A 26,333-nucleotide genomic window follows, 5' to 3' on the forward strand; every position below is an offset into this window, starting at 1 on the left:
TAGATGAGAATTTTTCATTTTGGTATTAATTGTTGAATTACTGCCATCAGGGAATGAATTGTAAATATAATAAAGTGTTATTCATTTTGAGTATTGTAATTTTTCTTCTACAAGCATTTACAGGGAAAAATTTTACACACTTGCCTTACTAAACATCTACCATAAATAGGGGCTTACGCCACTTCCTGTCAAGGATATGTTTGAACAATTTAAGCCTAGGAATCCAGAGGTCGTCTGGATAATGATTGATTTAGAGCTTGCAACTGTGTTTGCTGATCGGACTTTTGTGTCCATCACATAAAATACATTTAAGATCAGAATTCTTCACTCATTCTTAAAACTCGGTTAAAATGATCACAAGTAGATCTGTGTTTCTCCTTTTCTTCTTGCTTTGCACAGGTAAGATATTTAGTGAATTTTTTAGTTCTTCCTCTGATGTTTTCTCAATGTCATAAAATGTTTGGTTGCATTTTATTCTTAAAGTGAGTACTGTTCTTTGATTGGTTTAGTAACTTTTTTTGCACTGAGCCCAAGGTACGCAGCATATTTATAGAAAAACTTTGTATATATGAATTATTCTTGTCACTTGTTCTTGTCCATTTTTCACAATAATACAAATAAATTAATCAGAATATGGCGAGTAAAGGGTAGCAGTGTGAACTAAGAGTTTCCCCTTACGTATGGGTCTTTTTGCATTGTTTTTTTTTAATAGTACTTGCGTGTTGTATTAAGATTGGTATGGAAATATAGAAAAAAAACAGCAGCAGCACCATTTTCTTAAGGATTTTGTCTTTTGGCTTTCAGTATGTGGTAAAAATGCCACACTAGAGAAGACTTATTAACACTGGCATATCACACTCTGGCATGGTGTAGATATCCATTATAATGAATATGTTGGGCCCAAATTTACAATGGGGGAGATTTATGCAAGACGTACACCATGATCTCGGTTCTGATTCTCTGGGCTGAGAAAGTCCAGGACGGGGACACACCATGATCTCGGTTCTGATTCTCTGGGCTGAGAAAGTCCAGGACGGGGACACCTCAGTCCCCGTCCTGGACTTTCTCAGCCCAGAGAATCAGAACCGAGATCATGGTGTACGTCTTGCATAAATCTCCCCCATTGTAAATTTGGTATTGCAGTGATTTTACTGACCCACAAAATTTAGATAAACTGTATATTTATGTTTGAATATGTTTACAAAATCTCAAAATTCTTTCGAGCATTTTTGGACATGGAAATACCTAATGTTTATGCTTATTTACTTATTTTTATGTCACCTAGCGAAATGTGCCGTTTTGAGCCAAAACCAAAAACTGTTTCAATAGGAATGGGTAATATATAGGAAGCTCTTATGTTTATTACTCCTGCTAACTTCATTCTAGTCTTTTGGCTCAAAAACACAGCAAAACCTACAACAAGGAAAGCAATTTTTCTACATTGTGAGGCCTTAGCTTTAAATTGGCCATACATATTACATTTTAGACTGCTGAAGTGGCCGATTTTAGGCCGAGTTCACACAGAGTATGATTTGTGGGCCGTATACGCTCTTTGTTTTCAATGGGAGCCGGTACCGTACACGCGGCGCTATTTTGCGGCCGCCGCAAAATCACGGCCGCAAAATAGCGCTGCGTGTACTGTACCGGCTCCCATTGAAAGCAATGGGAGCGTATACGGCCCGCAAATCCTCCCGCAGCGTCTACGTACCAAATGACGAGCCAGAATACTCTGTGTGAACCCGGCCTTAGACTGTTTGGTGTTGGTTGTTCAAACCATGAACTAAAGTTGGTCAGAACCAAAATCTATTATGTTGGATTTTTTTTCTGCCATGATCTGTTGTGCTTGGGCTAGACTAATGAAAAATGGGAAATTTCTGTATTGTGGGCATGTGTTTGTACTACTAAAACATCCACAAATTGTCCATTGACGGCTGTTTTCAGCACTTCATTGAATGACTTTCATCTGTTAATGTTTCAAGTGGATGGGATAGTTGAAACGCTTGGTCGTTCTTGTGTTTTGGACAGTTGGTCGTACTATCAAACACAGTTCATTTCAGATTGAACGATGGTAGTCTAAAATCTAATGTGTATGGCAACTTTTAGGCTATATTCACACTGCTGCATTTCAACTATGTATGCCCTCTATATATTGTAAAATCCATTGACTTCTATTACACCATCAGGCCCTGCAGTCCTACCTTTAGGAAATCTTCCTCTTTATCCCTGGTATTGGAGGAACACTGAATCAAGATGGCACTGGAGCACCTCAATACAAGATAAGCTCCTCCGTACCTTCTTATTCAGGGCTTACCTGCCTCTGAGCAGTTTATGCAAAGCCAATCTTATTAGTCAAGACCCTGGGACTTCAATGGTCTGAATAAACCTTTCACATAGACAGCTGATCCATCATATTCTCCACAGGCCTCCTGCATGGTTTCAACCTCAACTTCCTTGTCAACACGGACAGTGGAACAAACTGTTGTTTTCCTCCATGGAGAGCTGACTTTCTCTACAGTGACATTGAGGGACCTCTCTCCTAACCAGATGGACTACACACTTGGGGTTCTGAAGCTCATGGGGTCCAGTTGCTATTCACTCCCCATGTCTAAATGGAGAACATCTTGAACCATTCCTGTGTATGGCTCCCTGGTTTCTAAATGATGTTGCCATGTAGGATCAGACCGCCAACTCCTTTTTTTTCTTCTTGGACCCCCTAGCACTACCCCAGAGAGCTCCCAACACTCAAAAATCAATGCAGTTTCTAACAACTAGCTCTCTTCACAGAATACCAAGAGTATCCAGACGTATACCAGGCCCTCCATTTGGGTCTGGGGCTTCTCTTCTCGGCATTGGTTGGCTTCTTCACCTGAATCTCTGAATTCAGTGGACACCCACCCATCACCCAAAAAGTCTTGGCTCATGTGAAACTATTACAAACTAAAAGAGACTTTAAAAAACTTATTACAGAGGTTATGGAGACCAGCTGATAAGAAATAGCAGTCAGTTGACAAGATGTGCAAAGCATTGGGGCCTGGGTAGGACAACTGTAAGATGCCTTCAGGATCAGAATTTATCTCAAACTGCTACTATTCATGATCTGCAACATTATGTACAGTGTTGGCCAAAAGTATTGGCACCCCTGCAATTCTGTCAGATAATACTCATTTTCTTCCAGAAAATGATTGCAATCACAAATTCTTTGGTATTATTATCTTCATTTAATTTGTCTTCAATGGAAAACCACAAAAAGAATTCTCAAAAAGCCAAATTGGATATAATTCAACACCAAACATAAAAAAGGGGTTGGACAAAAGTATTGGCACTGTTTGAAAAATCATGTGATGCGTCTCTAATTTGTGTAATTAACAGCACCTGTTACTTACCGGAGGCACCTAACAGGTGGTGGCAATAACTAATTCACACTTGCAGCCAGTTGAAATGGATTAAAGTTAACTCAACCTCTGTCCTGTGTCCTTGTGTGTACCACATTGAGCATGGAGAAAAGAAAGAAGACCAAAGAACTGTCTGAGGACTTGAGAAGCAAAATTGTGAGGAAGCATGAGCAATCTCAAGGCTACAAGTCCATCTCCAAAGACCTGATTGTTCTTGTGTCTACCGTGCGCAGTGTCATCAAGAAGTTTAAAGCCCATGGCACTGTGGCTAACCTCCCTAGATGTGGACGAAAAAGAAAAATTGACGAGCGATTTCAACGCAAGATTGTGCGGATGGTGGATAAAGAACCTCGACGAACATCCAAAAAAGTTCAAGCTACCCTGCAGTCCGAGGGTACAACAGTGTCAACCCGTACTATCCGTCGGCGTCTGAATGAAAAGGGACTGTATGGTAGGATACCCAGGAAGACCCCACTTCTTACCCAGAGACATAAAAAAGCCAGGCTGGAGTTTGCCAAAACTTACCCGAGAAAGCCAAAAACATTTTGGAAGAATGTTCTCTGGTCAGATGAGACAAAAATAGAGCTTTTTGGGAAAAGGCATCAACATAGAGTTTACAGGAAAAAAAAAAGAAAAGAACACGGTCCCTACAGTCAAACATGGCGGAGGTTCCCTGATGTTTTGGGGTTGCTTTGCTGCCTCTGGCACTGGACTGCTTGACCGTGTGCATGGCATTATGAAGTCTGAAGACTGCCAACATATCTTGCAGCATAATGTAGGGCCCAGTGTGAGAAAGCTGGGTCTCCCTCAGAGGTCATGGGTCTTCCAGCAGGACAATGACCCAAAACACACTTCAAAAAACACTAGAAAATGGTTTGAGAGAAAGCACTGGAGACTTCTAAAGTGGCCAGCAATGAGTCCAGCCCTGAATCCCATAGAACACCTGTGGAGAGATCTCAAAATGGTAGTTTGCAGAAGGCACCCTTCAAATCTCAGGGACCTGGAGCAGTTTGCCAAAGAAGAATGGTCTAAAATTCCAGCAGAGCATTGTAAGAAACTCATTGATGGTTACCGGAAGCGGTTGTTCGTAGTTATTTTGTCTAAAGGTTGTGCTACCAAGTATTAGGCTGAGGGGGCCAGTACTTTTGTCCAGCCCGTCTTTGGAGTTTTGTGCAAAATGATCAATGATTTGACTTTTTTTTTTCATTCTCTTTTGTGTTTTTTTTTCCATTGCAAGCAAAATAAATGAGGATATTAATACCAAAGAGTTTGTGCTTGCAATCATTTTCTGGAAGAAAATGAGTATTATCTGACAGAATTGCAGGGGTGCCAATACTTTTGGCCAACACTGTATATTCTGCTGCATATAATACTGTTATACCCGGTGAAGACCCTGAGGGGCAAGAAACATTACACAAAGATTCAAAGAGCACCAAATATGCAAATAAGTCGTCCTTGGTATGTCTCCTTAGTTTCCCTCTTAACCAAAGATCACCAAAGAGGGAAACCCTGCACTAGGTATAACACAGTGAATTAGCTTACCCTGTAGTGTGCTTCTATTCTTTATACAGTATGTGTTTCTGACCGTAACATTACCCTATTGCTGTAATCTTCACTATCTTTGAAACCTGCAATAATAATTTTTTTATTTGATAGTTTTAAGTCATGAACTTCATGCCTATGTGAAAACTAAAGGAGCATGGATGGTGGGTAGGAAAAGAGGATTTTACACCACAGCCAATGAATTGGAATGTGCCAAGAAGTGTGATACAGAGCAGAAGTTCACTTGTAGGTAAAGTGTAATTTATACCTGAGGATAAATATTTGAGCATATATCCTTTTCTTGGACCATAAAAAGGCCATGTGAAACCATACATTAAATACCTGCCTTGAGTTCCACAATGTCAGTGATTGCCTTTAGCTCATCCATTGGTCACTCCTTCTCCCATTGTTGGTAGGGTGCTGTGGTCTCGATCCTACTCTTTTTGAATAATGTAGGTCCATGTGGACTGATGATGTCACTGGCAAAGCTTTTACAGACTGTGGGTTGGAGCCTCTCTGAGAGGCTGCCCAATTATAGAACTAGTTTACATCTTGGTCTCCTGCTGTTTCTCTAGAGCAGGGGTAGGGAACGTACGGCTCTCCAGCTGTTGCAAAACTACAACTCCCAGCATGCATATTGGCTCTGCTGTTCTGGGAACTCCCATGGAAGTGAATGGAGCATGCTGGGAGTTGTAGTTTCACAGCGGCTGGAGAGCCAAAGGTTCCCTACCCCTGCTCTAGAGGTATAGTTTTGTTTGCTTGTGCTAAACCTATTAAATATTGCATGATACATGATCATTCATGCACATCTGTAAGTCTGACATGTTTGTCCTGAAATGTTACTCCACTTTCTATACCACCCACTGTGAGTTTGAGAAAATTTTTGTGACCTTGTAAAAAGTCTGTGTTGATAAATCTGGAGTACTGACAGCTAGACAGGCTCATCACACCCACTTTGCCATGCATTCTGAAAAGTGCAGTGAGTGGTGCAGAAGTCAAAAAGACTTCACAAATAGACTTAGAAAATGAGCTTAATAAATTGAGATGAAGATCCTTAACAGAGAACCTCCTTTCTTAATTCACAATTCTATATCAGGACATAAGGAAATGAGCTTTGTAAACCAGACAGGCTAAGACCTGCATTTTTATAAATCGCAGCATGTCAATTATACCTACGGCGTATCCTATGGCTTGTCTGCTGACACTGTTGTGCATATATCTATACAGGACTAACTTTGTAAGTTTTTTTTCTAAATTTTTCCATTCCTGTATCTGGTACCTATTTTATGCTTTTACAAATAAAGGCTAAGTTTTATTATATTTCACTTTTTTGTGCTGAAAACTTTTGATTATACCTACGGAAACCCTGGCACTTTCCGTATAGGTATAATAGAAGCAGAAAGTCTGCATAGGATAACTCTGCTGACTTTCTGTGAAAAGTGCTGCAGAAATAACCTTGATGCATTTTCACCATGGTTTTTATCCCTTTTTGGCTGCAACTCACTACATGGGGCTTTAACCTTAAAGGGATTCTACCATTAAACTACCTTTTTTTTCTAATGAACACGCCGGAATAGCCTTAAGAAAGGCTATTCGTCTCCTACCTTCAGACGTGGTCTCCGCCGCGCCGTTCCGTAGAAATACCGGTTTTAATCGGTATGCAAATGAGCTCTCCGCAGCAATGAGGGCGGGCCCCAGCGCTGAAAGGCTGATGAGCGCATCCCCATTGCTGCCCGAGAGCTCTTTCCTGCGCCGCCTCCTTCTTCTGCAGCAACGCCGCCTCTTCTGGCTTCTCTTGCTCTTGTAGTTCGATACAGGAGCATAGAGAGGCCACCCCAAAACAGCCATTTTTGGGTAGCCGCTCTTGCAGTTCAATAAAGGAGCCGGCTAGCGGCCAGTTTTGGGTAGCCGCTCTTGCAGTTCAATACAGGAGCCGGCCGGCGGCCATTTTGGGGTGGCCTCTCTATGCTCCTGTATCGAACTACAAGAGCAAGAGAAGCCAGAAGAGGCGGAGTTGCTGCAGAAGGAGGCGGCGCAGGAAAGAGCTCTCGGGCAGCAATGGGGATGCGCTCATCGGCCTTTCAGTGCTGGGGCCCGCCCTCATTGCTGCGGAGAGCTCATTTGCATACTGGTTAAAACCGGTGTTTCTACGGAACGGCGCGGCGGAGACCACGTCTAAAGGTAGGAGACGAATAGCCTTTCTTAGGCTATTCCGACGTGTTCATTAGAAAAAAAGGTAGTTTAATGGTAGAATCTCTTTAAAGATGATTAAGAAACTATAGGACATCTTCTACATTTTGGCTTCTACAACTACAAAATGGTTGTATGTTTAAAACAGGATGAAACTTGCAGCAAGATACTATTGTGTTTCTTGCTGCTTAGAAGAGGTTGCTTGGGTTTTGAAGTGGCCAATGTGTTTTGGCATTACCTGCCAGGTCTAGCACTATTGCATCAGTTTCACTGGATGGGCTTTGTTTACCTGGCTGCTGTAGTGATGTTATACCAGTGTCAGGGGACTGCTATACAATACAATGTAGTTAGTTTTGGTACCTGATAAGTTACTTATGCTCTTTTCTGTCAGGTGGGCAGTGTCAGTCAGGAGCAGGTAAGCGTGATCCAGAGGTACACAGAGTCAGAGCTCAGAACCATCTACCTGTAAAGAGCCTAAATAGCATATGAGGCATCAAAACTAAGAGCACTTAGGAACCAAAGAAAAAATTCCAACTGTGCCAGAATCTGTGGATTCTAATAAATAAAAGAAGGCCCAGGACCTTGTAGTGTATAAGGTGCTAGTGTGCACTCAATCATACCTTTCAACTCTGGAATAGTGACTCATTTTTGCTGAAAAATGCATTTTAGCAATAGGCTTAATTCCACGTGTGATGAAGAAGTTTGCCAAAGATTCAAAGAGCACCAAATATGCAAATAAGTCCTCCTTGGTATGTCTCCTTAGTATCCCAGTTTTCCCAAGCTCTACTTTCATCTCTCCGCTTCAATTGCCACACCTATACTGTACTATGAAGGGCAGGGGAGTGCAGGTACCTGGTTGCAGACACTGGGAAGAGGAAGAACTGTCTGCCAAGAGTATAGATGCAGAACTGAAGGGGGAGGGGGGGGGAGAGGTGGAGAGAGAAAGATAAAGCAGAGCTCTAGTAAAGTAGAAAACTCCTCAATTTCACTTGGAACTAATAAGCATATTGTTAAAAAATGTGCTTAGCACATTACAAGGTACAGGGGAGGGTTTAATAGCCATTTCCCTGCTGACATATTCCATCTAATTCATGTACAGTAGTTACATTCCTTTGTTTTTATGTTAATGAAGTTTTATAGCAGAACTGAGATCTAATACTTATGTATCTTTTAGGTCGTTTTTGTTTAGCACAAAAAATCAATTTTGTGTTACACTAATGGATAACCAGAAATCATCACATATACAGAGAAAAAATGATGTTGCTTTGTATGAAAAAGAAAGTAAGTATAAACTAAAGTAGTTTTATATACTCCATAGTTCACATGTGGTTGGTTTAGAAAGGATTCCAGGTAATATTGCATCATACACACTTGCTATGTGTGAGGGGGACTACAGGCAATATTGCATAGTACATACCTGCTATGGGCATAGCTATAAGAGGTGCAGAGGTAGCAGTTGCTTCTGGGCCCTGAAACCTAAGGGGGCCCCAGAGGTCCCAATGCCACACAAAATAAACGTTCATTCGAAATGGTACTTAGTATTTAGGGGCCCCAGAATAGATTTTCGATTGGGGCCCTGCCAGTGTCAAACTGGAATGTCTAGGGCCCCAAAAGTGGAATTGATTCTAGGGGTCCACGCTACTGCTACTGGCATACAAGCTATAAAAAAAGTAACACCAATTTCCTCGCCCTGTCAGTTTTATCATCGTTTACGCCAGTTATCTGCTCATCTACCATATGATGTGCACCACTGCAGTCCTAAGGATAGGCCATCGATATTAGAAAGGTGGGTAAACCCCTTAAATTGGTTGTCCATGAATTGGAACAACACGTGTGGGAGGTGTAAAATTAAAAAAAAAAAAAAACTATACTCACCTGAGCCCTGCTCCCCATATGACCGCTGAGACCAGTGGCTGTCTGTGACATATGTGAGTGATGACACCAGTCCCTCTCCAGTGACTCCTGAGACCACTGACTATTCTCTAATGGTGTCATGAGGTGTTGGACTTCCAGAAAAGAGGAGCCAGCTTGAGACTGAGCGGAGACTGGTGGCGGACACCGGAGCTCTGGGACAGGTGAGTATTCTTTTTTCTTTTCCAATTGTACACCTCTCCAACAGTCACAGGGGTCGCTCCAATTCATGGACAATTGATAATCCCTCCTAATGGCCAACACATTTTAAGGTGTCCCCCTCCAAGGATATTAGCCCCTATCATTGGCCCCACATTATATACCGACACCATCAATGGTCCCTCATACAGCGTCCCCATCACTGGTCCTCATTCAGTATGGGGGAACCAGTGAAGTGACTACTGTGTTGAGGGTGGAACCAGTGAAGGGTACATTGTAGGGGGATAAACAGTCAAGGGACCACATAGGAGGGGATGCAGCTAGCAGGTGTGCACTATGCAATATTATCTGCAGCCCCTCCCATACATAGCATGTGTGTACTATGCAATGTTATATATGAAAGGGATTGCAGGTAACATTGCATCTTGATTGATTATATCTTGCATTACGTCTTGATATTTATATATTGGTGGAACCACATTGTAACATCCATAATATGGTGCCTATAGTCTGCCATAAGCTTACTTGATAGAACACCAAAGTATTTTTCAGATTCCAGGTCGCATTACCATCTTCCCACAGAAGCATTGTATTCTATGCAGAGGCACAACATTGATTGCAATATGACTATTATCATGTGTACAAGGTCTTAATAAAAAGTTAACCCTAAGCATGCCACCTAGCTTGATACTTAAAGGAATATATTATTACGGATATGCATTTTAAACTAAGTACAAGTCAGAATAGCCTTTAAAAAGGCTATTCTACTCCTACCTTTGGTTCAGTCCTGAACACCGCCATTTTTAATAAAATTAAATTTAATAAATCACTTTTTCCGTATAGGCAAATGATGCTCTGGGGGCACTCCGCCTGTGCTCTGAACATAGCTTTGTCATGCCTTCAATGCCGCCTCCTGGGCTGTTGCATCACGGCCCTGAGATGTCCAGGTCCTCCTCTTCACTGCATAAGCAGCTGATGCTATCTTCAGCGGGATCAAAATCTTGAGCATGCACTGTTGTTTCTGCCACTTCGGGTTAAAGACAGCCATTCTTAACTTTTAAATCAACCGAGGGCAATGGAAAAAAAAAATGCATACTCGCCTGTTCCCGATGCGCTGGTGTCTTCCTGGCGCGTCCCGATTCCTCTGCTCCAGCAGTTTCTTCTGGGTCTCTTACGGAGTTCTGATGAAGCCTCAGCAGGCCTCAGGAAGAGACCTGTGATGCCACAGGTAATGACATTGCAAGCCATTCACTGATTGGCCTCAGAGGTCATGTGATTGCTGAGGTCAATCAGCGGCTTCAACAGAACTCCAGAAGAGACCCAATCAGCAGAAGGACAGCAATGCGCCGGGAGGACACCGCAGCCCACAGCTGATTTAAAAATTAAAAGGGTTGTCCATTTTTGCCTAGAAAACCCCTTTAAAGCAGAGCCAACAGCATATCCTCAGCGGCTATCTTTATTCTATTCCTTCACGAGTGTATTGTGCTTGTGTAAAGTGCATGCGCAGGATTTTGAGCCCACTGGAGACAGGGTTGGCTGCTTACGCAGTGAAGAGGGGGATCAGGACATCTCAGGGGGCGTGATGCAACAGCCCAGGAGGTGTCATTCAAGGCATGATGAAGCTGTGCTCGGAGTACAGGGGGAATGCCCCCTGTGCTCACTGAGCATCATTTGCATATATAGAAAAAGTGATTTATTTAAAGAATGGCAGCGTTCAGGACTGAACAAAAAGTAGGAGTAGAATAGCCTTTCTAAAGGCTATTCTGATGTGTGCTTAGTTTAAGATACATATCCCTAATAAAAGGTTCCTTTAAAGAAATCTTACACAGAGGATTGTCCCCTGCTGATCAGTGTCAAAAACACAACTTCAGACATTACTTCTGTGTGTTTTGTGTTCCTATAAATAATGCCTTGCGGTTTATGTAAATGTTGGTCAGTTTCTAAATGGATATTTGCTTGTTTTTTCATCATCTACAAATATGTATTACTTATTTTATAGTTTACCTTGAGAATTGCATCACAGGAGATGGAAAAACTTACAGGGGAACAGAATGCAAAACACGCTCCGGGAAAACATGCCAGGAATGGACAGCAACGATTCCTCACACACCAAAGTATAGAACAACAATATTGAATTTAAATATCAGTGAATATTAAAGGGGCTCTATCAGCAAAATCATGCTGCTAGAGCCCCATATATGCGTGCATAGCCTTTAAAAAGGCTATTCAGGCACTGTAAAAGTTAAATTAAACTACCCCCCCGTTTTAAAATAATAACTTAGAAAAGAATCTTCTTTACTTACGGAACGTGCACCCTGGGCGGGCATTCAGGGTGCGCCGTCTTCTTCTTCCCCGCCTCTTCTTCCTCTGTCGTCTTCGGGTCCCGTCCTCCTCCGGCGCTTGCTCGCGGACACTGATAAAAAAAAAAATAGCCCTGGCGCATGCGCAGTAGCCGTAGTAGAAGCCGCGTGCTACTGCGCATGCGCCCGGGCTGTTTTTTTTATCAGTGTCCGCGAGCAAGCGCCGGAGGAGGATGGGACCCGAAGACGACAGAGGAAGAAGAGGCGGGGAAGAAGACGGCGCACCCTGAATGCCCGCCCAGGGCCCGCCCAGGGTGCACGTTCCGTAAGTAGAGAAGATTCTTTTCTAAGTTATTATTTTAAAACGGGGGGGTAGTTTAATTTAACTTTTACAGTGCCTGAATAGCCTTTTTAAAGGCTATGCACGCATATGTGGGGCTCTAGCAGCATGATTTTGCTGATAGAGCCCCTTTAAAGGGGTTTTTAACAATTTTAAATTTGGGGTTTTTAACCATTTTTGTCTGCGGCCCACTACATGGGGCTTAAGGTGGGGTTTACACACTTCTTTTTAACTATATGCAGTTTTTAATAGGACTAATGCCAGGTAAATGTTACTATGTTTTTCACATGGTTTCGGCTGTCAAGGGTTAGTTCACTCCATTCACTCAATCTTGCTCTCACCCTACACTCAGGCTACAAATTGAGTTGAAATCACATACCAACACAGACACTTAATTGCCCCCAACATAAAAAACAAAAAACTTGAAAGTCTTCAGTAGATAATACCTTTTTTAATGACTAACTCATAATGATTATAACGTTTTGAAGCTCTCGGCTTCTTCACTGAAAACAATTTCTGAAATCTGCATATTTATGTACAACAGGACACATAGGGATAGAATTTTAGGAGGGGGGGGGGGAAGAGGCTTATTGGTATGTACAAGTAAACAAGTCCATAGTTCCCAGGTTCTTATCTTTATGGCTGTCTCAGGTCAGTGATTTCTGTAGGATGTCGTGAACCAATGTGAAAGGTTCATTACATTCTCCAGAGTGTTAAATAGGGTCATGCACTTGTACTCATAAATCCGTCTGTTCTTCGTGGATTGAAAATTCCCTCTTAAAATCAACAATTTCATGTCATTGGTGATATTATGATCTTCGTTGCAGAAATGTTTTGACACAGGCAGGTCCATTCTTTGTTCCCTAATTGTATGGCGATGTGCGTTCATTCTCATTCTGAGCTTCTGACCGGTCTCTCCAACATACAGATTTTCAGTGGAACATTTGGTGCATAATATTAAATACACTACATTAGGTGTGTTACAGGTGAACGTACCTGGGATTTTATATTCCCTGTTAGTTTGGTATCTCTATCTGGTCAGTGGTCAGTATGTTAGGGCAGGTTTTGCATCTTTTCTTTCCGCATGGAAATGTTCCTGTGTTAGTTGGAGGTGACAGTGAGCTGCTAATCATCATATTCCTGAGGTTTGGTGGCTGTCTATAGCACAGGAGAGGGGGGTCTGGAATTCAAATTCCATGTGTAATTTTTTTTTGGTGATGGCTCTCCTGGGGTACCGTAGGTCTATTATCTTCCCCCCCAGTCTCCTAAGTTTTTGGAACCAGGAACACTGGAGAATAAATTTCAGATCCTTGACTTTGCAGTGGAATGAAATGCTTTTTATACAGTCCAGTACTGAGGACTCTGGAGCCTTCTGATGGAGAGCAAGGAGGTGAGAGGTCTATATAAATCTAGAAAAATCTATGCCACAACAGGATTGGATTATCTAGAAGACCCTTGGATTATCTACAAAAATCTATTACACCCCCCTCCCGGGACCTTTATGTCTTAGAGGAGGGAGAAATTAATAATCAGAAATTTGGCTTTCTGACTTTCTTATCGTCAATGAAAAAACAACGGTTGGGGTTCACACTTAGGAAACTGAAACGTCCACACTTGACCTCTTGCAGGTGGCAGTCTTTGAGGAAGGGACTTTCCTTTCTTTATCATTAGTCCTTCTATAATCTTATCATGTTCTTGCCGAATATTAAATTTTGAGGTATAATCGGCCCTCCACGGTTTAACCATAGGGGGCGAAGGGCAGCAATAGTCAAGGTCAAAGACTTGGTAAATAACTTCACCTGGAGAAGAGAGGCATCATTGAGGTAATCCACCTCAAAGGCTATGCACTTCAAAGAGTACAACAATTTGTCCCAGGGGACCCCTGAAGCTATCTCTTTTCAATGAAGAGAAGCCAGAGCACAATTCTTGGCTACTTCACGCAGGACTTCTCTGGATGTTTCCATTTGGTGGTCATAGTTCTTTTAAACATGTTGTCCACTTAGAAGGCCCCCTAGAGGTGGAACTAGAGGCTTCCCCATAGTCATCATCATGGTTCTGTGACTTGATGAACTTCAATAATCTCTGAATTTTCTCTAGAGGAAAAGTGGTTTTGCTACATCCGTATCTGAATCCTCAGATGAAGAATTAGCTTCACCTATGCTATCCTGAACTCCTCATCAGATTGTATGATCGAAGCGGAAGCCTCACTGTGGCCCCTTTCCCCTCCGAGCCTGGTTGCACACCCCTGCAACTGTGATCGGTATGCCCTGTTGACATCATTGTGGTTAACACAATGGGGGTTATTTATCAAATGCGCCTCTTTTTGCTGGAACTTCGTGTAGTTGTGCCTTTTGTGCACCCTTTCAATTTCTGGCATGACTTACTAATCGGGTGCAAGTTGTTGATAAATTTCATGCACATTTCCTTGCCATATGTCTTGCGCCTTTTTTTGCTAATACATAATAAGGTGCAGACACAGAACAGAATTTTATTTTAGGAAGCAGATACAAGTCACTTCTCTGGATTTAGAAAGATGACTTCAAATCCTTTCAGCTACCCTGATTTTTCTGTCTCAGAGCAATCTTTACCCACCAAATCCAAAATAAAGAATTTCTTAAGAAGAGTGTAGTCTGTAGTCTGCACTGTGTTTTACGTGACTCTTCGAAGAAGGCTCAAATAATAAATCCGGAGAGTTTTACGTGACTCTCCGAAAAAGGCTCAAATAATAAATCCGGCAAACTCATTTTCACCTAGCCAGCCACACCTACTTTTCTAGCCAAAATCACCAAGTGGTGGATAGGGAATTCTCACATAGAATAAAGGGCATACAATTTGTATACATCTTCCAGACTGACCGAGCTTTGTGTGAAGTTACGCACTTGAGAAAGGGCAGGTGTGCCCGAAACGCGGCGATTTTTTAGCGTTGTGCATCATTGTCTTATTGAATAAAATCCTGTTGTGACCTGAGAGCGCCGTCTTTCCATTTAATTGAAAACACATAGAATAAAGGGGCTTCATAAATCTGGCATAATGGTAAAAAAAACAAAACAAAACAAAAAAAAACATAGTCACAGCTCACGACAAAATCAGGTGCACTCCATGAGCAGGGCTGTTTGTCAGTGCTGTATTGCCATGAAATGAGCAACTGTAAATAACTGACAGGCAATTTATTGCTGTATTTTGAAATGAACATTGTCTATTAAGATTAATAATGTATATTACTAGCGTGAGTATTATATATTTTTCCTAATAACATTACTCTTGTATTTTCTAGCTATACACCTAAAAATTATCCAAATGCTGGCCTAGATTCCAATTTTTGTAGAAACCCAGATGGCGATCCAAATGGCCCTTGGTGTTATACTACAGACCCGAATCAACGCTTTGAGTTCTGTGACATTCCAAAATGTGAAGGTCAGGAGGAGTTTGTGTTTATTAATTGTATAATTAAAAGTTTATATTTATTTCATTGTTAATAACTGCAATATGAGGCAGGTTGTCATTAGCTTTGTTACTTAGCTCGATATCAATACTCAGGCTAAAACATGAATAACTGATTTTCAACATGGTTTATTTTTCAGATGATGAATGTTTTCATTGCAATGGTGAAAATTATAAAGGTAAAATTTCAAAAACAAAATCTGGATTAGATTGTCAGAACTGGAACTCACAAAAACCTCATGCTCATGGCTACAAACCTGAAAGGTAAAAATAATGCAGTAAATTGTATATAGCTACCTTATGTTTGACTAAATAGTTTAGTTACAGTAAGTTTTGTACCATAAATAAGCTGGGAAACAAATACAATTATTATTATCATTATTATACCATTATTATTAGAGATGAGCGAGTAGTGAAATATTCTAGATTCGATATTCGTTTTGCGTAGAGTCTCAATATTCGACTACTCGATCGAATATCGAATCCCATTATAGTCTATGGAGAAAATGCTCATTTCAGGGGAAACCACTATTCGACTAAAGGAGAGTCACCAAGTCCACGAGTAGCAGGAGGAGTATGTTTAGGAGCAGCGAAGTGCAATTAAAGCGCACGTGCGGTCAGTGCACGGCAAGCACACGGAGCCCATTATATGCTATGGGGTCCGTGTGCTTAACTGTTCAGCACTTGTAGTTGCGCTGATATTCCGTTCGGGGGTTCCTCCTGCGGACTCCTTCCGGACGGGAGGCAAGTGCTAATGTGAACCAGCCCTTACTCGTCCAGCAGAACGCTGGTTCTGCAGCAGGCTCGTCTTTGCTAGTCGGGAGAGCTGGCAGCTTGCGGTTATGCGGGAGCTGACTTTTTCTCATAGGAATGCATTGACCAGCGTTGATTGGCCGAATGCTATACAGTGTACAGCATTCGGCCAATCAATGCTGGTTCTGCCGGAGGCACGTCTGTGACGAGGCGGAGTCTAATATCGGACCACATCAACCGATCTTGGACTCCGCCTCGTCACAGTTGAGCCTCCGGCAGAACCAGCGTTGATTGGCCGAATACTGTACACTGGCCAATCAACACTGGTCAATGCATTCCTATGGGAAAAAGTAAGCTCCCGCATAACTGCAAGCTGCCTGCTCTCCCGACTAGCAGAGACGAGCCTGCTGCAGAACCAACGTTGATTGGCTGAATGTTATAGCATTTGTCCAATCAATGCTGGTTCTGAATCGAATCTTTACTGCGAATAAGAGTAGTATTCGATAGAGTACGAGTATTTCGAATACCGTAGTATTCGTTTGAATACCTACTCGATCGAATACTACTCGCTCATCTCTAATTATTATGTATTAGTGAATTAATTTGAAATTCCAACCAGCTATAGTATATATAAAGCATGTTGTCTTTAGGATTCTGTTGCTAATTACTGATCAGAGTAGCACAGCCTGCTGTGGTATGAAATATCAGTGATTATTATAAATAATAATTATATAATAATATAATAATTATTACTGAAACCATTACAAGTGTGAATTAGAGTCCAACAGCTTATAGAACTAGGAAAACTGTAAAATCCATGATCACCTAAAATTACCATTTTACAATTTAAGTTTTTCACACTTTATAAACAATGATTCCAGCGCCATTACATAGATATCAGTATATATATATATATATAAACAGTATATTACATTGCTTATTGTGTACTGATTAACAGTTATGCTAAAGATATGTTCACTATACCTGTTAGGAGTATTTTGGTTCATTGCTTTCTATTTTTCTTACCTGGGGAGTTTTTGGCTGCGCAGTGTCTGGGGTGGCATCCTGGCGCTGCGGGGTTGTCCTGTCGTGAGTATTGGTGCTCACCTTCTGACTTGCACGCACGCACTGCTGGTAGGCAGTTTTATTTCCTGGTTGATTAGTCTGTCCTCCCATTTGCACCTGGGAGGAGTGGTCTCTACTCTGTATTTAAACCCATGCCTCCCATGGTTCTGTGCTGAGTGTCGCTTTTACAGAGCTAGGCCTTAGCAGGAGGAGTAGGTGGTTCTCTTGGATAGAGGAAGTTCCGTGGTTGGTTTTTGGGAGGTTTGGGTGAACGAGTTGGTTTGTGTGTTTTCCCTTCTGTGTTCACCAATCCTCCCTCTGTTTATAATTGACTGTGTGAGTGAATTGCCTTATCCTTTGATTTCTACTCAGTTTCCCTGTGTTTGTTTCCTAGTGTATGGTTCCTTCCCATATTGGTTTGGGGGAATCCTTTCCCACATTTTTCCTGTGTGCTGCTTGTGTTGTTAGTCAGCGCACACCCTTGTCAGTCCCTGTCAGTAGCAGCTTCACTTGTTCGTTAGGGGTGACCCCCTTTAGTCTCCAGTCCCTAGAGATCTTATAGGGCATTCCTTCTCCCACTTCCCTCTAGGCCTGCGGTATCAGTGAGAGAGGAGCTGTCGGGGTCAGGCTTAGCCTGAGTACAGCCGACCCACACCCGTGAGGCAGGGACCGGGATAGCTAGTGGGAGTAGTGCAGGGCGAGACTTCCTACTGCTATTCCTTAGCCCCGTTGCAGCTACCTGGACTGACATAACAATACCATTATTACAGACTATTGCTCTTTGGATGAGAGCAACAGGCATATACTGTACAATAGTAGAGTGATAGACCAAGGCAGAGCCCCCTCCATCTGTGTCTGTTCTCAATGACTACAATGTAAAAAAAAAAAAACATGATGGATGCTTCTTTCTGTAGTGTTTGCTTACTTTATTAAAAGAAGAAAAAAATACTGCATGACTTTCTTTTGTCAGAAAAATAAAATTATGGCATAAGAAAGCATTTTGGTTGAGCTTTCACATAGTACAATGCACATTGCTGCCAGTTTTGATAGTTTGATCTTACTACATCAAATCACAGAAGTTTGTCTGTTACGTTCACCTAAACTGTAGGAGAGATTTTGGTTTAGCACCTGAAAGATATGTAAACACAGAATCCAGATGGAAATACTATACGTTTATACATGGAGTCCTGAAATTAGTATCTCACTAGGCATTTGAAACTGTGAAGAAAAAAAACAAATGGTCACTTTACTTCGTAGTTATCCATAGTTAGTTTTTATAATTTATTTTTTCTATCTTTTTGTGTGTCTATGGAATTATGTGATTTTGGTCTAAGAATTTCAACAAAGTAAATGTTTATTCCACATTAAGGCGAAGACCCCACATTGCGGAAATGCAGCTTTTTTTTGTTGCAGATTTTTCTGCGGTTCTTTGAGCCAAAGCCAGGAGTAAATTGAGCAGAAGGGAGAAGTATAAGAACTTCCTTTTATATTTATATTTTCCATTCCTTTTGTATCCATTTGTTGGCTTTGGCTAAAATAAAACGCAGTAAAAATCTGCAACAAAAAAAGCTGTATTTCCACAATGTAGGGCCTTAGCCTAAAGCAGGCCTTTAACTACCTCCACCAACTTCAGCTCTTAGCATCTTAATTAGGTGGCTCTCCAATGATTCCAGTGCCAGTGGAATTTTTCCTATTGTCCCTAGTGTTCCTGAGCAGTAATGCAGTTAGCTTTGGTGCCTGTTATGCTACTCTACTGTCAGGTAGGCAGTGCCTAGCAGGAGCAGGCAAGGGAGCATGAGTATCACATCAAACACAGAAGCAGTGCCTATTATTAAATGCTGGAAAGAGTTGAACTAGTGAAAGGACCACTTAAATACTGTTTATCAATATGGGTATGTATTTCAGAAAAAGGATTTTTGTTTGCCAGAAATATCAGGATCATACCTGTATTTAATCTTTTTTAGCATTCCAGAGAAGAATCTAATAAATAATTACTGTCGCAACCCAGATGGAGATCTACAACCATGGTGTTTTACTACTGATCCAAACACACGATGGGAATACTGTAATGTCCCACGCTGCAGTGAGTTTCAATATTTATTTATAGGATGTTCTAGTAAAATTCCTACCAGACATCTTATTATTATTATTATTATTATTATTATTATTATTATTATTATTATTATTATTATTATTTATTTATATAGCACCATTAATTCCATGCTGCTTTACATTTGGGGTTTACATACAATGCACAGAATATACAGGTAGATATAATACTAACAATGACTGACTGGCACGGTGGGGTAGAGGGCCCTGCCCGTGAGGGCTTACAATCTATGGAATTGTTTGCTTGTTTTGTAGATTTTACATTACAGTGGAGAAACTGGGTCTACAGAACAATTAACCTGAAAGCTGGTAACTGCTGACTCATACAATGTGTTCTACTCTATAACTCACTGACCAGGTTACCCTTGAGAACTCTTATGTATACCAAATCATTCTATAGTCAAATGTAAGGTCATCTCTCCAACATCTAAAGCTTGTTGGAAACTGAGTCACTAAACAGGACAATGATGCCAAGCACACCTGAAAATTTGCAACAGAATGGGTAAAAAACAAAATAATCCAGTTGTTGCAATAGCTCAAGCAAAGTCCAGACATCATTTCCATTGAAATGCTTTAGTCAAACCCTAAGAAATCTGTGCACAAAGGAATGACCACAAACCTCAATGAAATAAAACAATGGTGTAAAAAGAGTGGACCAGAGTTCACAAATCATGTGGTGTACTTAATACATGGCTTTTCTATTTTAGCTTCATTTTTGTTGTTGTGAATTTTGTTGTGTGATATCTTTAATCTGAGATTATATTTACCTAATTTTAAACCATCCTGAGCACAAGGATTTTTTTTATTTGCTTATATAAATAAAACAACTTAAAATTCAAATGTGGTTACTTTGTTTTTCTCATGACTTTATTTCCCAGTTACTTACTATAGTAAGGTTATATTCACATGATCAAGGATCAAGGCTGGTTGATGTCTGTGGTAAAGCAGAGTATGCTTTACGATAGTTATGTGAATATTTGTGAGGTTCGTCAGAAAATTTCCTTTCGGACGAAACTTGTTCTGGCTGATCAAGTGGTATTATTATAATCTTGGGTCTCATCAGACCCCAGAGCATAATTAGAAAAGAGAACATGTTAAAAGTAAAAAACACTCATACCTTTCCTCACTTTTACTGTGTGGCTAGTGTCTTCTAAGGCCCAATTCACATCTGCTGACATATCCACTTGGGGACCCCCTGAACGGAAACCTATATGCATAGAAAAACAGTTACCTGGGAAAACATATGGACCCCATAGATTTTAATTTAATTTAAGTTTCTGCACAGGTTTCCATTCCGGGGTCCCCAAACAGAATGGCAAACACAGATGTGATCCAGGCCTAAATCAGAGACCTGTGGCTCAATTTCTAACATACTTTTCCATGCTCTGAGGACTAAAAGACTATGTTTAGTGAGAACTGAAAGGCCATTAACCTTGGCTGACAAGATTGCTAATGAAAATTATTAATAAGCAATTTTTTTTCTTCTTTTCATGTCAGCTTCCAGTCTTCCACCATCACATCCAGGGAAGCAATGCTTATCTGGGAATGGAGAATCCTACACAGGAAATATTGCTGTAACAATATCTGGAAAAACATGCCAGGCATGGAATTCTCAGGAACCCCATATGCATGCCAAAACACCAGATAAATATCCCTGCAAGTAAGAGAAATATATTTCAGTTTAAATGTTGAGATACTCTCAATACATCACTGATTAAATCCTTATGTAACTCTCCTGTCTATAAGATACAGTGGATAAATGCAACTTCTATGCAACCAGTTTGTGTTCATTCACTGTTTATTTTAAGCCTTGGGCACTTTCTACTGGGGCTAAAGTTCCATTCAGATGTATCTAATGAGTTTATGCACTATAAAGGGGTACACAGCGTCAAAAGGAATAGTTTCTGTTGTGTAATTTCAAATTTAGACTGTACAAATATGGCTGGAGCATAAGAGAGAGTCCCTTCAACTTAGAACATTGCAGCAGGGGGAGGAGCCTTCTCTTATATCTGTGGACTCCTATCTCAGGAGAAGAGTCTTAGGGTGCATTCACACTGAGTATATGCTGAGCTGATTCTGAACGTAAAACATGTTCAGAATCAGCACGTACAAAGCAGATCCCATTCATTTCAATGGGAGCCGGCATACGTGCGCTCCCTATTGAAATGAATGGGCTGCTTTTTTGCCCTATTGGTTTTAATGCGATACGTACATTACTATGTGGCACTGATTCTGCTACGATAACTCGTGACAGAATCAGCGCTGATAAAAAAAAAAAAAAAAAGACTCCCATTGACTTCAATGGGTTCTGTTTAACGCACGGAACACATTGAAGTCAATGGGTTAAAAAGCCTTCTATTTTCAATGTGTTCTGCGTGTTAAACGGAACCCATTGAAGTCAATGGGAGTCTTTTCTTCAGCGCTGATTCTGCAGCGAGTTATCATGACAGAATCAGCGCCACTTTACTCTGTGTGAATGCCTCCTTAGGCCTAGGGGAGGTATCAAAATTTTTTTTTAAAAAAAAACCTTATATTTACCTCTTTTGAGTCTCCCTGCGGCATTTGGTGCTCTGTCTCTGCTTTCCCAGTGATGTCTGGTACTCTCCTGTGATGTCATGTACACCGGGTCAGCGCTGAGGCCTGTGATTGAGTCACAGCGGTGACATGGACATGCTGAGTGTCATGAGGTAGCCTTCAGGTAGTGAAATATATTACAGAAGGCTTAATGAGGAGTCTATTTCTTAGATATTCCTACGTGAATTACGCTTCATGGTATTTTTCATAATTAAAAATGACTAAATGCCCAGATAAATGTCTTTATAATGAGCAGATCCACAACTGTTCAATTCCTGTTCCAATGTGTATTTTGATCTGTTAGGCTGGGTTCACGCTACCGTCCAAAACCCTGGGGAAACTGGACAGGGAACGGCTTGCCGGCAGTTAGCTTTAAAACCCATTCGTTTGAATGGTTTTTTAAAGGTGACCGCCGGTGTCCATATGCGGCCTCTCTGAAGGTAGGACTTTGTATCCGTGCAAAAAAAAAAAAAAAAGTTTTCAGGCGGAGAAGCCACATATGGACATCAGCGATCACCTTTAAAAACTTACTCAAATGAATGGGCTTTAAGGCTGACCGCCAGCAAGCCGTCCCCTGTCCACCGGACAATGGCGGTAGTGTGAATGCTGCTTTAAATGATTATCAAATTATTTTCTTTCTTTCTTTCTTACTTTTTTTTTCGTTTTTTTTTTTTTAGAAATCTAGATGAGAACTATTGCAGAAACCCAAGTGGAGAGACAATGCCCTGGTGTTATACCACTGACAAATCAATGCGTTGGGAATATTGCAATATACCAAACTGTGATAATACCACTGTTGGTAAATACATTTATTATTTGCATAATGGTCTGTTTTCCTCAAGGGATTGCCTGGTTTCTACGATTAATGGCCCATGGAAGTACATCATAGGATAGGGCCTGGTAAAAAATTCAAACAAAAAAATAGATACCTACCATAACGGATGGTAAACAGGCACTGACTGACATTAAAATCAGTTAGTGTGCATTAATGTCCGTTATTATACAGTCTGTCTTATTTGGTTTTTCTCTGTTCTGTTTTCTGAGCTTGCGCATGGTAATGGACGACAGACTAAATCCCATTGAATTTTTGACCAATCTGTTAGTGTCTGTTAACATTTTATGACAAGCATTAACAACAGACTTAAACAATAGTAGTATTAAAGCCCCCATAGATCCAGATCACTGGTACTGAGACAGCGAGCTCGTGGCATTGTGTAGTTACTGCAGCACTGCTTCATAGACTTCTATGCTTTGATACTGGTGATCTGCAGGGGTTCCCATAAGTATATGGTAGTTTTTATGCACAGTGGATAGACAGCACAGCACAGAGATTCTCTCTCCACCCATATTGATTACATTGGTTATATCTAACTAAACTATGCTCCAGCCTAGTCCTCTTCTCCTCTAAAACTCTAGCACTATTGCAATGTTGGTGCTCATTTTCCACTAGCAATGTATTAGCAGCAATTGCTCTGGACCATGCAGTAATACCATGTCTTTCCCCTATCTTGATGCACTGTCTTGCTTTCTGCAAAACTTTTTTCTGTGTTTCACTATGTGGTCCCTTAACTTTAAACAGATTTTTCAGAACTATAAAATCTATGACTATAATGATAGGTCATTAATATATGAACAGGGGTCCAACTCCATGATAAGCTGTTTAAAGATGACATGTAGTTCGGGCAATCGCCATTTCCTCTTAGGCAAAATCATATAATTTCTGTATCTCCGCCCCATTCAAATATCAAGAATAGGCATTGTACAATGTATGTTGCTGTGCTTGGAAAGCAGTGGTGAAGCTACATCTGAATTATGCACACCTTATCAGGTGGTGATGCTGGTTGTCAGATAAGAGTAGGTCAGCAATACCATGGTTTCAGAAAACCCATTTAACCTTTGCGTCAATAATTTTTTTATTGCTGTTTTACAGTTAAACCTTCTCCTACTACATCAGCTGCAGTTTCTGAATGTTACACAGAAAATGGTGAAACGTACAGAGGTGTAACATACATGACTGTTTCTGGTAAAAGATGTCAGGACTGGAGCTCTATGGTACCGCATAGACATACAAAAACACCTGAAAAATATCCAAATGCGTGAGTAAAGTATGCAAATGACTATGTAATAAGTGAAAAGCTCAGACAAACCGATGGCACATCATTTTGTTTGATTTGTTGAAGATTTATCTTAATCCACCTCCGTTTATTGGTGTTGTGGGGCTTTAGTATTATAGTATGGTGCACAGTTTATTGAGATAAGTATTGGGCCCAACAGCGAGACACAGCTAAATAAACACGGTGGGAAAAAAAGAACATTGAATCACAATGGGGTTTTTTTCCACAGTGTATTTCATTGAGCTTTTGATGCATTTTCCCTGCACTTTCTCTCCCTATTAAATATATGAGGAAATGCTCACAATTACGCAACTAAAATTATCCTGCCATGGATTTTTAAGCGCACGCATTTTTGAATTTACCGCATCTCCCACATCTTTTTTTTTTTCTTTCAATGTGTGGATGATTGATAGATAATTGATAAAATTTCATTTACTTTGCTGGTTCTATAAAACACATTTTTTTTCTGCAGTAGCTAAAAACACTGTGTTTCTGAGGCTGAGGTCCCACATTGCTGAAAAGCATCTTTTTCTTTTTTTTGTTGTTGTTGCAGATTTTGCTATGGTTTTTTTTGAGCCAAAGCCAGGTGTGGATTGAACAGAAGGGAGAAGTATAAGAAGCGTCCTATATATTTCCCATTGTTTTTGTAGCCACTCCTGAGTTTGTCTAAAAAAAAAAAAAAAAAAAAAAAAAAATGCAGCAAAATCTGCAACAATAAAAAGCTGCCTTTCTGCAACGTGGAGTTTAGCCTATATTTTTTTTTTGTTTTTTTTTCCAAAAATCTAAATTTATAACCTAAAATAAGTGCCCAACTCTTGTGTCCTGTGTTCTCCTATTCAAATGTGAGAACAGGACACGAGTTAAAAATTTAGAATTTTGAAAAAAAAGAACCTGTGAGTGAGCGCACTACTCATCTGTACAATGTGTATGGAGCTGACAAAGGTAGTGGAGGTCAGAGGTCAGCTCTCATAAACTTTAAATGTTACGGCAATGCACATGAACGCCAATCCATTCAAACAGGAGAACATGGGAACTTGTGTTTGTGATTGATGGCAGTCATAGAACCCTCATTGATCAGACACATATCACCACTTCTGTGGACAGATAGATATGGTTATAGGAAAGCCCCTTTTAGGGTACATTCACACTACGGATACGCTGACTGATTCTGAACGTTAAAACACGTTCAGAATCAGCGCGTATAAAGCAGATCCCATTAATTTCAATGGGAGCCGGCATACGAGCGCTCCCCATTGAAATGAATGGGCTGCTTTTTTCTCTACGAGCGCTCCCATTGAAGTGAATGGGAAGCGCTCGCGTGTACGGCTCGGAATGAGCAGAGTGCCTACGCCGTGTGAAGGGGCCCATACACGATCCGTACACGCGAGCGCTTCCCGTTCACTTCAATGGGAGCGCTCATAGATAAAAAAGCAGCCCATTCATTTCAATGGGGAGCACTCGTATGCCGGCTCCCATTGAAATGAATGGGATCTGCTTTATACGCGCTGATTCTGAACGTGTTTTAACGTTCAGAATCAGTCAGCGTATCCGTAGTGTGAATGCACCCTTAGAGTAAGGCTAGGTTCACATGAAAGAAGTGCAAGATGGCCATGGGAAAAAGTCAATTGTTCCTGAGGGGCAACAGTTTCCTCAGATCCCTCATACAATTCATTGTATGGAGGAATCTGTGAAAACAGACAAAAATAGGACATGATCCATATTTTAAAGGTCTGTGTCAAGATAACAGTCATGTGACTAGCCCCCATTCACTGACAGTGAAATTAATGTTGCCACATAACTTCCATTAAAAAAATGAATGTGAATGTAGCTTGTCTGCACGAGACGTACATGCAGCAGACTTGTTAGTGTAGACTTGTCAGTGGCTTATTAGATGCATTACACAGTAGCAGCAAAGTGGATGAGATCTAAATAAATCCCATCAAGGATCTGCTTATAAATCCTGCAGCATATCCGGAACTGAGGTGCAGAATGTCTCACAGCAGCCTTATGTCCGCTTATGCTGCAGGTCATTCTGAGCATTTTTGTTGTGGAGTAGATCAGGAAAATCCTCTGTTGGTTTCCTGCAGTGGGATATCAGTAGCGGACACATCCTATGTTGAAGTATCTGCAATCTGTGCAGAACACTAGGTACGGACATGTCGGCAGTTTACTAATATTTTCTCTGTACAAGCTGTCTTGTTGAATCTCATTTCAAAGTGTCACCCTTGGTAGCCTGAAAAAGGGTGATGTGATGCTGCAGCGCCCACCACAACCTATTTAAAGAGGGCCTTTCGTGTCCTCAGAGACGGGTGGTATTACATACGATAAGAAGGCCGATAATGCACTGAATTCCGTCAGCTTTCTAGGAGTATATAATACCACACATCTCTGGGACATGAAAGGTTCTCTCTATCCCCTTCCCGCCGCAAGCATTTTTCAATTT

General features: G+C 41.0%; 1 protein-coding gene across 1 annotated transcript in view; it reads left to right on the plus strand.

The window, feature by feature from the left end:
- Positions 1 to 350: 350 nt before the first annotated feature.
- Positions 351 to 26,333, plus strand: part of LOC142197520 (plasminogen-like) — a 65,335-nt gene continuing 39,352 nt past the window's right edge. The window contains exons 1-10 of the mRNA XM_075267849.1: positions 351 to 399; positions 5,049 to 5,184; positions 8,299 to 8,405; positions 11,194 to 11,308; positions 15,109 to 15,248; positions 15,416 to 15,539; positions 19,058 to 19,176; positions 20,700 to 20,862; positions 22,454 to 22,575; positions 23,707 to 23,872. Coding sequence (XP_075123950.1) covers positions 351 to 399; positions 5,049 to 5,184; positions 8,299 to 8,405; positions 11,194 to 11,308; positions 15,109 to 15,248; positions 15,416 to 15,539; positions 19,058 to 19,176; positions 20,700 to 20,862; positions 22,454 to 22,575; positions 23,707 to 23,872 — 1,241 coding nt within the window. The remainder of the gene's footprint in view (positions 400 to 5,048; positions 5,185 to 8,298; positions 8,406 to 11,193; positions 11,309 to 15,108; positions 15,249 to 15,415; positions 15,540 to 19,057; positions 19,177 to 20,699; positions 20,863 to 22,453; positions 22,576 to 23,706; positions 23,873 to 26,333) is intronic.

This window comes from Leptodactylus fuscus, chromosome 3 (assembly GCF_031893055.1).
Source record: "Leptodactylus fuscus isolate aLepFus1 chromosome 3, aLepFus1.hap2, whole genome shotgun sequence".
NCBI lineage: Eukaryota > Metazoa > Chordata > Amphibia > Anura > Leptodactylidae > Leptodactylus > Leptodactylus fuscus.